Source organism: Schistocerca americana, chromosome X, assembly GCF_021461395.2.
Source record: "Schistocerca americana isolate TAMUIC-IGC-003095 chromosome X, iqSchAmer2.1, whole genome shotgun sequence".
NCBI classification, from domain to species: domain Eukaryota; kingdom Metazoa; phylum Arthropoda; class Insecta; order Orthoptera; family Acrididae; genus Schistocerca; species Schistocerca americana.
The window spans coordinates 671,814,729-671,827,195 of NC_060130.1; the positions used below are offsets into that span (position 1 = coordinate 671,814,729).

The 12,467-nt window shown below is 36.9% G+C and overlaps 1 protein-coding gene across 5 annotated transcripts in view; it reads left to right on the forward strand.

Moving 5' to 3' along the window:
- The window catches only part of LOC124555769 (cAMP-regulated phosphoprotein 21), a 989,726-nt gene that overhangs the window by 931,002 nt on the left and 46,257 nt on the right, over positions 1 to 12,467 (forward strand). For all 5 annotated transcript variants that reach the window (XM_047129817.1, XM_047129815.1, XM_047129818.1 and 2 more), the window contains 2 exons: positions 2,719 to 2,833; positions 10,016 to 10,172. In XM_047129817.1, coding sequence (XP_046985773.1) covers positions 2,719 to 2,833; positions 10,016 to 10,172 — 272 coding nt within the window. The remainder of the gene's footprint in view (positions 1 to 2,718; positions 2,834 to 10,015; positions 10,173 to 12,467) is intronic.

Sequence of the window (12,467 nt, forward strand, 5' to 3'; positions counted from 1 at the left end):
AAGTGACAATTAAAAGGAGTCTACTACAACAAGAAATCATATTATATAAATGTGATCCTTCAGACAGAGCAAAACCGCACCATTACAACTATGAACTACAGAGGATGAAACAAAGAAAATAAAGATGGTGATAACACTAATCTTTCCACAAGAATAAAAATGCAAGTTACTATTTAACCACAGACACAGGGCATTTATATATTTTATGTGCACCAACAATAACTTGTTCTCATGCCACTTCAGTCAAATATACATGAGCCAGTAGTGTCCAGTTTGACACTAATTTATTGCTTACAGTAGACAAGCAGCAATGGGATGCAGCATGTACATGCACTTGTATACTCATCAACACATGCCAAGTAATCGAACAGTTCAGCCTACTTGAAGTCCAAGTATCACCACAGTATTGAAAAAACTATCAGTTAGACAATCCCTTAGGGACCGTATAAAGATCAAGCACAAAATAGTCCATAAAAAAATAGATAGATATTTACTATCTGAGACCTACATGTGGAGCACATAAAATGATCTACCAAGTATTGCTTATGCTTGGTCCTGGTCATGGTCATGGCTTTATTCAGTGCTGTGGATCATGGCACTGTCACAAGTATCCTCTTGGTAATGCCACTATTGTGGCAGATTCAACTTTTTTACCAGTTATAAACCAAATCAATATCTGCCCTGTGAAGAGTCTGTGTGTCTGCTGACGGGCCATGTTCAAACAGAAAGTCCCCAGCTTCTCTTTTGTTGGACAGTAATACTGCCACTTCAATTTCATTGAAGTTAAGGGTTTACACAGCTCAGTGCATATAGATTTGACTGTTTAAGCTGTATTTTGTTGTTGAAGTTCTTTGTAGTTACAAACTTTCCATCTGTTGTCAAAGATGCAAAAAAAAAAATGTCATTAGAAATGGAGCACAAGCGTAGACTAAACAAGATTGGAGACAGAAATCAATTCTGGCATTTTCAGAGGAACCATTCAAATGATGACACAAGTAATTTAAGGAAAACATGGAACTTGGATGATATGATGGAAATTTGAACACAACTTCCATAAAATGTGATTCCAGTGCCTGAACTTTGGATTCCACATCATCTTTAACCTCCAAACAGCTTCCTCAGTCAAAAAATTAAATGCTTCTCTGCAGAGATAGATAGTGTACTTCTCCAACACAGTGAAGAAAATCATATGAGAACATCTCCAGTTTTAGATAATTGACACCATTACTGATAATGTACACCTAGAAAAGTGTATTGCTTTAGCAGCAAATGATTGACGTATGAGCGGCTGGGAAGATAAAACTTCCAGATTGTAAGAATCATCCTTTTGAGGCTAAATTTATTGAATGTCTTTTTATCATGTCTATTTTAAGCAGCAGTTCATCCACAGTTCAAAATATTTTTTTCAATGCTGTGTTTAATTCACTGATCAGTCAGAACATTATGACCACCTACCTAATAACCAGTACATCTACCTTTGACATGGATAACAGTGGTGATGAATCATCATATGGAAGCAATGAGACTTTAGTAGGTCACTAGAGAGAGTTGGCACCACATCTGCACACGGAAGTCATCTAATTCCTGTAAGTTCTGAGGAGGGGGCCTATGAGCTCTGGCGCAATGTTCAGTCACACACCAGATGTGTTCGATTGGGTTTAGATGTGTCGAACTGGGGGGGGGGGGGGGGGCAGCACATCAATTTGAGCTTTCCATTGTGTTCCTTGAACCACTCCATTACATTCCTGGCCTTGTGACTCGGTGCATTATCTTGTTGAAAAATTCCACTGACATCGGGAAACATGATTGTCATGAAGGTGTGTACATGGTCTGCAATCAGTTTATGATACTCCTTGGTCATCATGGTGCCTTGCATGAGCTCCACTGGACCTATGGGTGCCCATGTGATTGTCCCCCAGTGCATAATGGAACTGCCACAAGCTTGTCTGTCCTGCATTGCAGGTGTGAAGGAGCTGTTCCCCTAGAAGACGATGGATTTGCACCCTCCCACTGGCATCATGAAGAAGGTATTGGTATTCATCAGACCATGCAGTGCTCTACCATGTGCCAATGTCCGCTGCTGGTAGTCATGTGCCCATTTCAGTCATAGTTGCTGATGTCATGGTGTTAACATTGGCTCATGTGTCATCGGCTGTGGAGGCCCATATTTATGAGTGGTTGGTGCATTGTGTGTTCAGACATAATTCCACTCTGTCCAGCATTAAAGTCTGATATTAGTTCCACCACAATTTGACATGTGTCCTGTTTTACCATTCTGCCCAGCCTACAATGTCTGACATCCATAATGATGGGTGGCCGCCCAACCCACAACATCTGGACATGGTTTCATCTTCCTTTCACCATGTGTTGAAGGCACTCACCATGGCACTCACTGAACATGCAACAGGTCATGCAGTTTCTAAAATGCCCATGCCAAGCCTCCAGGCCATCACAATCTGCCCTCAGTCAAACTCAGATAGATGGCGCACCTTCCCCATTCTACACACAGACAGCACGCTGACTGATACTGCGTGCACCATGTGTCTATCTGACCAGCAGTCTTTTCTTGCCAGTTGGCACTGTTATCACCTGGATGGCTTTATGTCAATAATAAGTCAGTGGTCATAATGTTCTGGCTAATTAGTGTATATTTAAAAATGAAAAACATTTTTAATGTCTTACAGATTAGATTCATCTTATACTCTCTTTTCAATGTAGCAAGCTGCCCTGTTGTAAATTATGGATCGGTACCAGCATCAGGAGCAGTGGACACTGTTTCATTGTGCACACAGCCTGCAGTGCACATGCTGTATACGAGTCCACCATTGAACCCGTGAGTTACTTAATACAGCATTTAATATTTTAGATGGTTTTCATTTACTAAGAAAGTATTATTGAATGCAATATCTGTTGGTGTGTAATGTCAGAAGTTAGATTAAACAAATGCTAATAATTCTCAGAACTGCACCACTGTTACTCAGTTTCCAGAAAATGCCAAAATGATAAAATATGGAGCAAATAAATCATGAAAGTTTCATCACTATAAATTTACATTATAGGAACAAATAAATTTTGTGAAGCCATCTCAAGTTAGAAAGGGAGCCTTTACACATTTTAGTAACTGATCAAATAGATGTTGGTTCTGTTTCTAGGAGTAATACCTCCTACTGTTGAAGAGCACTGCTCAACCAGTTATGGAGTGACTGTTTCTCATAGATATTAAGTTGGTTACAGGTCTGGTGAACAGTAAGATTACAGTCCACCTTGCAAGCAATAACACTTGTTGGTTGTCATTGCCATATTTTACAAAACACATTTGCAACTAATAATAGTTATGCCCTACATCAGCACATATTTTTATGCATCTATACATACAAGAATGGTCTACAATCAAACTATACCAATATCTGATCTCATCCTGTCTTACTTTACCTCTATTTACTCATGATCCTAGTAAAAGTTCTGTCTAACGCTCACAAAACTCCGTTTACATAAATACATAATCAGAGCTATTAGTCATGCTGTAAGGTTGGTGCAGTGAATAGAGTTTTGGGTTAGCATGCAGGAGGGGGCGTATTTTCTTATTTGCTAATTTCATTCTGAAATTTCATACTGTAATATACACCATTTCTTAGGTCACATGTATCCTAAATTTACAACATTTTGTAATGCTGAACATAAAAAATACGTGGTTAGACAAATAAGAAACAGACAGTTGAAACAAATGACCTGCCATCGGACAGAATAACTACAAAAACATCAGTTTTGAGATGCTAAAGATGATATCACAGTAAAATAACACAACATCTACTTGTCATTTATACTACATGTACTATGAGCACTCAGATGTCACACAGTAGCAATAATGCACATATTAATGAGTGCAAGACCTTCACAACAGAATACATTGTCCTCAGAACAACAGATGTCCAAAGCAACCTCCGTGCACGTCCAAACATTGCACAACCATGCATTGTGAGACATGCAGCTGCCTTGCTACGCTACGCGTACTTTGCTGAGGTTCTTGGTGTATGGCCTCCAAAATAGCTTCCTCAGTAGCTGGAATACGGCGAGTCCATGGACAACCTCTGTCACGTGATGGTGGAAGGAGAGACTCCGACTCCCAAAGGTGCAACTCCAGATGACAAAACACATTTTTATATGGATGGCGTCAATGAGGGTATCTAGCAGCATATTCACAAGTGGCATCACCAGCCCGGTTAGCAGATGCACCAAGGACCAGAAGCATATCCACATATTCAACATTTGTGTATGCCATACATCTGCCACACTGGTTTAGAGGTTCACAATGACAGAATTCGATACGTGTACACATGTACACTGGAGTCTGTCATGGGTGCATTACTCCACTCAAAACTAGTCCTTGTCTGGTGGACAGCACATACAGTATAAACACACCATCAGTTCTGCACACTGTGCCATCTAATGTGCATTATCCCTGTTACAGATATAGCTCTGCATGATTCATCCCGACACCGCTAATTGTGAAACGTTCAGTTTCAAATTACACTGTTTCCCTAATGGTAAGACTTAATGTTTCCACAATCCCATTGATAGAATAATAATAATAATAATAATAATAATAATGCATTGAGATATGTACTAAATAGCATGTCATTACCATACTTAATGTTGAAAGGCATAATTAGCGGGACCCTGGTGATAACACATACAAATAGTAATCAAGTTTGGACATTATTCGCAAACCACATTGCTAGTCCTACTGATAATGTAAGGCCCTAATGAAATGTAATGGACCTGAATGAGACAAGAATAATAGTTGGTACCAATCTATTGGATCAGTGGAGGAGGGTACAAAGAAAACAGGTCTCGCATCTAGTAGATGAAGTGGTGCCAATAAATTCACACCCACGACATGGAAAGGGTTTCTTTCAAAGCTGACCAATCTTCCATTTCTATGTTTATAGAATGTAAGTGCAAATGTTGATAGTTAAGATGCCAGATACCATACCACCTGGACTGCATTCACCAAATAAAAAATGCATGCTTCGATCCAGGATCGAACCCTCGACCTCCTGTATACTTACCCAAAACTCTAGCCACTTCACCAACTGTACAGCACAACTAGTGTGTGCTGACAGAGGAAGTTACTATACATGTGGTTACAGTGTTGCCAGACTGCCACTATTTAATGTCTTTTTTCTGCCAGATGTACTCACCAGACCAAATTTTGTGAGAGACTTTTTTTATCGGTGGCATGTGAGGAGTCGCACTGCGAAGCCCAAGTGTGCGAATTTCGCTTCACCCTGTATATAATCTTGTCCAGATTGAATGAACCAAATGTTCTAGCCAGAGGAAAGGAGTATCAATATTTCTTGTGTATATTCAATGAATTGTTAATGTTTGTACTACATTTATATTTTATCATGGATATAAACCTTTTATATTAGCATTATGCTGAAGCTATATCCATCCACTCTAATCTACCTGCAAAAATGTCAGTGTAAATTAATTTTCCAAAATGTCAATGTGAATTAATTTTATTTCTTTAGTCTTTCACATTTTTTGCTGTGGTATTATGAATAATTTTCTGTTCTGCAATGTGGAAAGTATCTGTGCATAAATACTTGAAGGAAACTTTCTGATAAATATTAATGTCATGAATAATTTAGGCACATTATAAAAATTTCAGTGAATGTATAGGATAAATAATATCAGTGAACTTACACTCAGAGCTTATGTCTGGAGATTTGTTGTATAAAGTATTCTTTTCATTAATAAATGTAGAGTTTTGGGATCTTTTTTGAATTAAAAGCCTTTAATGAGGCATTTTTGATTCCTTATTTAAGTGTTTAGAATTTTACTATACAGTGTCAGATTTGGAGAATAGAGCAGTTTTAAAAAATAAAAAGAACTGAAATCACTAAGGTATTATAAGCTACTTATTAAATCTCCGTGGACAACTACATTTTTAAAAGTTGATTTATATCCATGCAAAAATCTGTATTTCATTTTTGAAAATCACACACTTCAACTATAAGCTAATATTTTTAGTTGGTAAATTACAGATAAGAAAGGAAATTTAAAGACCATTAAAATTTATATTTACTATAATTCAGATATATTACTTTTTCACAGAATTTGCCTTAAAATGAAAGTTTCAAATAATACCATTGGCTAAATGGCTCATACCTACACTTCATACTAATTAGGTTACTTTTGTTATCTTTAGAACTTAACTATAAAGCATAATTTTCAATTCTGTGTCAAGTCAGAACATAGCACCTGTCTTCTAACATGGACATTAGAAGCCTGTATTTGGTCAACTTCAATTGTGAGAAGACCCTTTTTGACTGATATTTGTGACTGTAAGTGACAGGTACATTCTTAGAGCAACCTCAATATTAGGAAACACACTTAGATTTTTTTTACATTGAGGAGTTTACACAGTCACCTATTCTAAGCACTTACTCTTTACTTCCCCTCATCATCTTCCTGAAACTAAAGCCTTGAAATGAATCAATTCATTTCTTTGTTGATTATCTAAGTCATTGTTGTGTGTCTAAAACTAGTTTGGACTTAATTGCAGTTTTCTCTTCAAATTTTAAAATATGCAACATGTGAATTGGCTAGTTTTTGTACTTTGAGCCACTGTCACAATGTAGATTTTAATTGATCAATCACAGGAAGGAAACTCTTAGTTTGTACTTTTTCTGTTGGGATCAGGTTAATTTCTTTTGCTTCAGCAAAGTCGAGAGGTTACAAATGTATGATCATTCTGTTCTTATGTAGTGTTACAGTTTTAGTCTTAGGCCAATCAGCTGTCAGGGTTTTTACCTCATATTCTTCAAAGTTGTATCTTTTTGTTATTTTGAATTTTGTTAGAAATGAAATTACTGGTGAACTGTGTAAATGTCTAGTCTAGACTCCTGCAGAATTTTGTGAGTTTGGTGTACTTGTCACAAGATATCAAACCAAGATACTGTGTAGAACCACATTCCCTCATTTGACATTTTGTTGTGAAAACCTAGAGAAAATACATATGATTTTCCTGACTCTGCTTTGCACTCTGAAATTTGAAAAGCTGCATTCTTTCTAGTGTTGCAGGAGGCCTTTGTAGCATCACATAAGCCTGACAAATGCATTGTTCTTGTCCTCCTCTGTGCAAGAATAGGTTTGAGAATTTCCACATTTTTTCAGGTAGTCAGTTTGAACTATATATCTGTTGTTTAATGCTGCAAAAACCTCTAGTTCTTCAAAACATCAAAAAAGCTCACAGTGCTCAGATAGTTCCTGGCTACTGTGAGCACTGCAAGATTTAGTGAATGACCAGTTCTAAATTATTTCCTGTGAATACCAACACTTGAAGGCCATTGAACTTTCTGCTCATTGGAGAATTGTTACCATAAGACTGACATAGACATAAATGTCTATTTCTGTGTCTATAAAAAACTGCTGTATGCCCATTGAATATACTGACACTAGAATGTGCCACAGTAACAATTACCTGAGTGACAAGAACCACGACTGAAAGGTTCTATGCTACAGAAGAACTCTTGCCCAGCTCTGTAATGATACTATCCTATATAACCCAGGGTTACACTGCAAAATCCTGCAATAGGGCTACTGACAAATTTTTGAGTCATTCCAATTGTTGGCAGACAAAAATTTTTTTAGTAAAAATAGTCGTATTTTTAATTCATTTCTTTATTTGACTTTTGAATTTCTCACTTAAATCTTCATTGTAGTTGCACTGATTTGCTATTAAAACCTGAGTCACTCTTTTTTAAATCTCTTAACAGTTTTGCCAATGGGAATACCATGCATTTGACCATGCATCGCTGGAAATTTGAAGCAAGGGAGTGAAGGGGTTTGAGATGTGAATGCTGACTTCATTCATATCAGTTGTTTACTGAAAAATTCAGCCATATTGGTCCAAATAAAATAATTACATCTACATCTTTTATGATTGTAAGAGGACTCTCACTACAGTATTTTTGAAACAAAGAGGCCACTGAGCTCTTAATGCTACCCTTTTATAACTAAAGCTCAAAGAATTTTGGCAGTACATAGGACACTTGTGTATACTTTGCCCTGTCACAGATTACACGGCCGCTCCTGCCAGAGGTTCAAGTCCTCCCTTGGGCATGGGTGTGTGTGTGTGTGTGTGTGTGTGTGTGTGTTTTGTTCTAGCATCTACATCAATCTACATCTACATCTACATGGATACTCTGCAAATCACATTTAACTTCCTGGCAGAGGGTTCATCGAACCACCTTCACAATTCCCTATTATTCCAATCTCGTATAGCGCGTGGAAAGAATGAACACCTGTATCTTTCCATACGAGCTCTGATTTCCCCTATTTTATCTTGGTGATCATTCCACCCTATGTATGTTGGTGTCAACAAAATATTTTCGCATTCAGAGGAGAAAGTTGGTGATTGGAATTTCGTGAGAAGATTCTGTCGCAACGAAAAATGACTTTCTTTTAATGATGTCCAGCCCAAATCCTGTACCATTTCTGTGACACTCTCTCCCATATTTCACGATAATACAAAATGTACTGCCTTTCTTTGATCTTTTTTGATGTACTCTGTCAGTCCCATCTGGTAAGGATTCCACACCACCCAGCAGTATTCTAAAAGAGGATGGAAAAGTGTACTGTAGGCAGTCTCCTTAGTAGGTCTGTTACATTTTCTAAGTGTCCTGCCAATAAAACGCAGTCTTTGGTTAACCTTCCCCACAACATTTTCTGTGTGTTCCTTCCAATTTAAAATGTTCATTATTGTAATACCTTGGTATTTAGTTGAATTTACGGCTTTTAGATTAGACTGATTTATCGTGTAACCGAAGTTTAATGAGTTAGCATAAGTTAGTTTAAGTAGTGTGTAAGTCTAGGGAGCGATGACCTCAGCAGTTTGGTCCCTTAGGAATTCACACAAATTTGAATTTTTTTGTGCATACTTAGTGCCATTACTGTGTACGTATAAGTTCCAGTGCCTGATTCTATCAACACTTGATTGACTGTTCTAGACATTTACTATGTTTACTTGATTATAACATAATAATAAGCACAACGTTCCTTAAGAACATCTTTTCTGTATCTAGGAGTATTACATTTCTGTGAATATAAAGCCAGAGTAACCATTGTGTTTTAGAAATAGTGAGGCATACATCTGTCTTCCCTTTTATGTTTAATGGACCTGTTATTCTGAACCTCATGTACACACATAGTAACTGACTCCCACATTTATCACCAACAAATGTCTTCATCATTCTGCCTAAGAGGAAACATATTATTTCCACCATATTCTCATAATTTGTTACATTGTTTCTACCCTATTTGACAACTGCTTTTTTATTAGTGATTCTAACTAACTTATTATGTTTCCCCATCTACTTTTGCATCAACTGGCTGCTTTCACTACATGGTGTCAGACTCCTCAGCAGTTCTAATACATAACACTTTAAAAGTGCCATTGGAGAAATTAGGGCTTTATTTGTGAGTGGAACAGGAAAGGACATGACTATTAATGGTACAGGGTCCTCTGTTATGCCCTCTACGGTAGCTTATGGAGGGTGTATGTAGAGGTAGATGTAGAACTAGAATTATTTATATGACACCTCTGCTACCTTTATTTGTCTTTTGCTGCCAAGTTCCTCACTGTGCATTAAATAGCTGTTTTCTTTGTGTAGCTTTTTTTTTTCTCTGCAGTCATAAGCCTACTTCATTACATTGCATTATACATCATCATTTACGCAACTGTCTCAAACTCTGGAAAAGAAAAAAATAACAACCCAAAATCTAAAATAAAAAGGAAGAGATAACCAATGCAAAATCTGGAATAATTTACAGCTCAGTTCTCTTTTAGTCTGTACTGTTTCTATTATCTACATATTTTCTTAAAACTGTTTATTTACCACCCTGTATTTTGTAGTGTAATCTGACTAATTATTAGTCATTGCAGGACTGTAGTTAATAAATCAATCACTAACTGCTGTCTAAGCTTCTGAGTATCATGTGCTTTCAGCCTGAATACAGTGACATCTGGTGGAACACATGTGGCGAGTACAGCAGGAATGCCATACTATGCGTCTGCACCATCAGTTGGTGTGCCATCATTCATTTCAAGTGGCCAAGCTACTTTCCACACTCCAACTCCACCAGGCACACCTCCTCAAAATCAGGTAAAAATTTTTTTGTATATTGCTTTTATGCTTCTTGCATTTGTTTATTATTATAGTTTCATGTATAAAAATTATGCCCTGCTAAATTATAACCAACAAAAACAAAAAAAACCAAGACACCTTCTTATTTATTCAATCATCAGCTATTTACATAAATTTTACTGGTATGTACATTTTCACTACCTTTACTTGTATAGACATTCATTTAGACACTGTTTAAAATACATAAGACATTAAGACTCACGAAGCAACTGGAAAACTGTAAATCTGAAGTTTTATTATTTTTATCCCAAGTCAATTCTTACCTGTCACACACCATTTGACATCGCTCATATAGCACTATATCTGTATGTAAAAAAGAAATATCAGGATTTAACAACCTATCATTTTCGTCAAAAATTGAGTAGAGACTCAGATAGGAAAAAGATAGGGAAGGAAAATGGCAGTATTATTTTCAAAGAAACCATCCTAGCATTTGCCAAAGCAGGGTTAGGAAAATCACAGAAATGCTAAATCTGGATGGCATGACAGAAAGTTTTATCTTGCTGCTCACCAATCAAAGTAAGTGCCTTAATCACTGCACTGCCTCCCTTCGTGCTTTTTGTGTATCATAAAAGTTATAATCTTACCTGTTTTTTATTCCACATTAAATATGCATGCCTGTTATTTAACTGCCTGGGTGAATTGGTTCACAGGTTGTAGAAAGAGAAGGTAGGACCATGAAACTTCCTGACAGATTAAAACTGTGTGCCAGACTGGGACTTGAACCAAATACCTAAGACTCATATGAGCAAGTGCGCTACCAATTGTCCCATCCAAGCATGACCCCAAATCCTTCCACACACTTTAACTTCAACCACTAACTCATCTCCTACCTTCCAGACTTCACAGGAGTACTCCTGCAAAACTTGCACTGTTGGAAGAACACATGTTGCACAGATATGGCATAACCACAGCCTGTGGGACTGTTTCCAGAAAGAAATTTTCACCCTGAATCAGAGTAATGTACTGATACAAAACTTTCTGGCAAATTAAATCTGCATGTCAGACCAGACTCGGACCCGAGATCTTTGCCTTTCATAGGGAAATAATTCTACCGATTGAGCCACCCAAGCATAACTCACAACTGACCCTCACAGCTTTACTTCTTTCAGGACTACTAGTCTTGAAAGTTTTGCAGGAGAACCACAAAGGAGTATAGACAATATAGTGGATTAGGTACTAGTGGAAGTAAAGCAGTGAGATGTAGCATGAGTCATGTTTGAGTAGTTCATTTAGTAGAGCATTTGCCTGCAAAATGCAAAGGTCCTGGTTTTGAGTGCTGGTCTGGCACACATTTTTAATCTGCAGTCTGCCAGGAAGTTTCATATCAGTCTGCAGTCCACTGCAGAGTAAAAATTTCATTCTGGAAATGGTGTACCATCTGCATAAGAAAATTTGTAACAAAGAATTACGGTGTTTCTACCAATCTTTTGATAGACAGCAATGTTACATAGATTAAATTAGATTCAATTTTCATTCCATAGACCCAAAAATGAGATGATTCTCATGGGTGTGGAACAAGTCAGAAAGAATAACATAAAAAATGTAAAACATTTGAATATAATACTCACTATCCTGATCAGTTGTCAGGACATTGTCAAAATAGGTGAATACATTACAGTAAACTGGAATTGTAGATATTTACAGTATTAATACACTGTCAGAATGAAACACAGTCATGCACTTTCAATAAATTTATCATACACAAAATAACTAATCTAGAATGTTGGAACCAGCTGCTCTACAAACTGAAATCTAACAGACATTTTTACTTGAATCTTGGTTCTATCAAAATGGACTAAAACTAAATGTAACTAAAACCAAAATGATGCAATTTGAAGCTAAATCAGTAGAAAGGAGTGAAATAAAGATAACTTGCAATGATCAGGATATCACAGAAGCAAACCACGTAAAGTTCTTAGGCCTAAATCTTGACAAAAATTTAAATTGGAAGGTACACATAGATTACTTAGCAAATAAACTGAACAACTTAGCATTTGCAATGTGTATTTTGTCAGGTGCCACAAAAATGGATACCAGAAAGATAGTTTATCACTGCTACTTTGAGTCAGTTATTTGTTATGGCATAATCTTCTGGGGAAATTCAGCAAATGTCACTAGGCTCCTAGTATTACAAAAGAAAGTAATTAGAAACATGTGTGTTGCAAAAAAACGGGAATCCTGTCGACCACTGTTAAAAAATTTAAAAGTACTATCTATCCCCTCACTTTACATATATGAGATGGTGGTGTT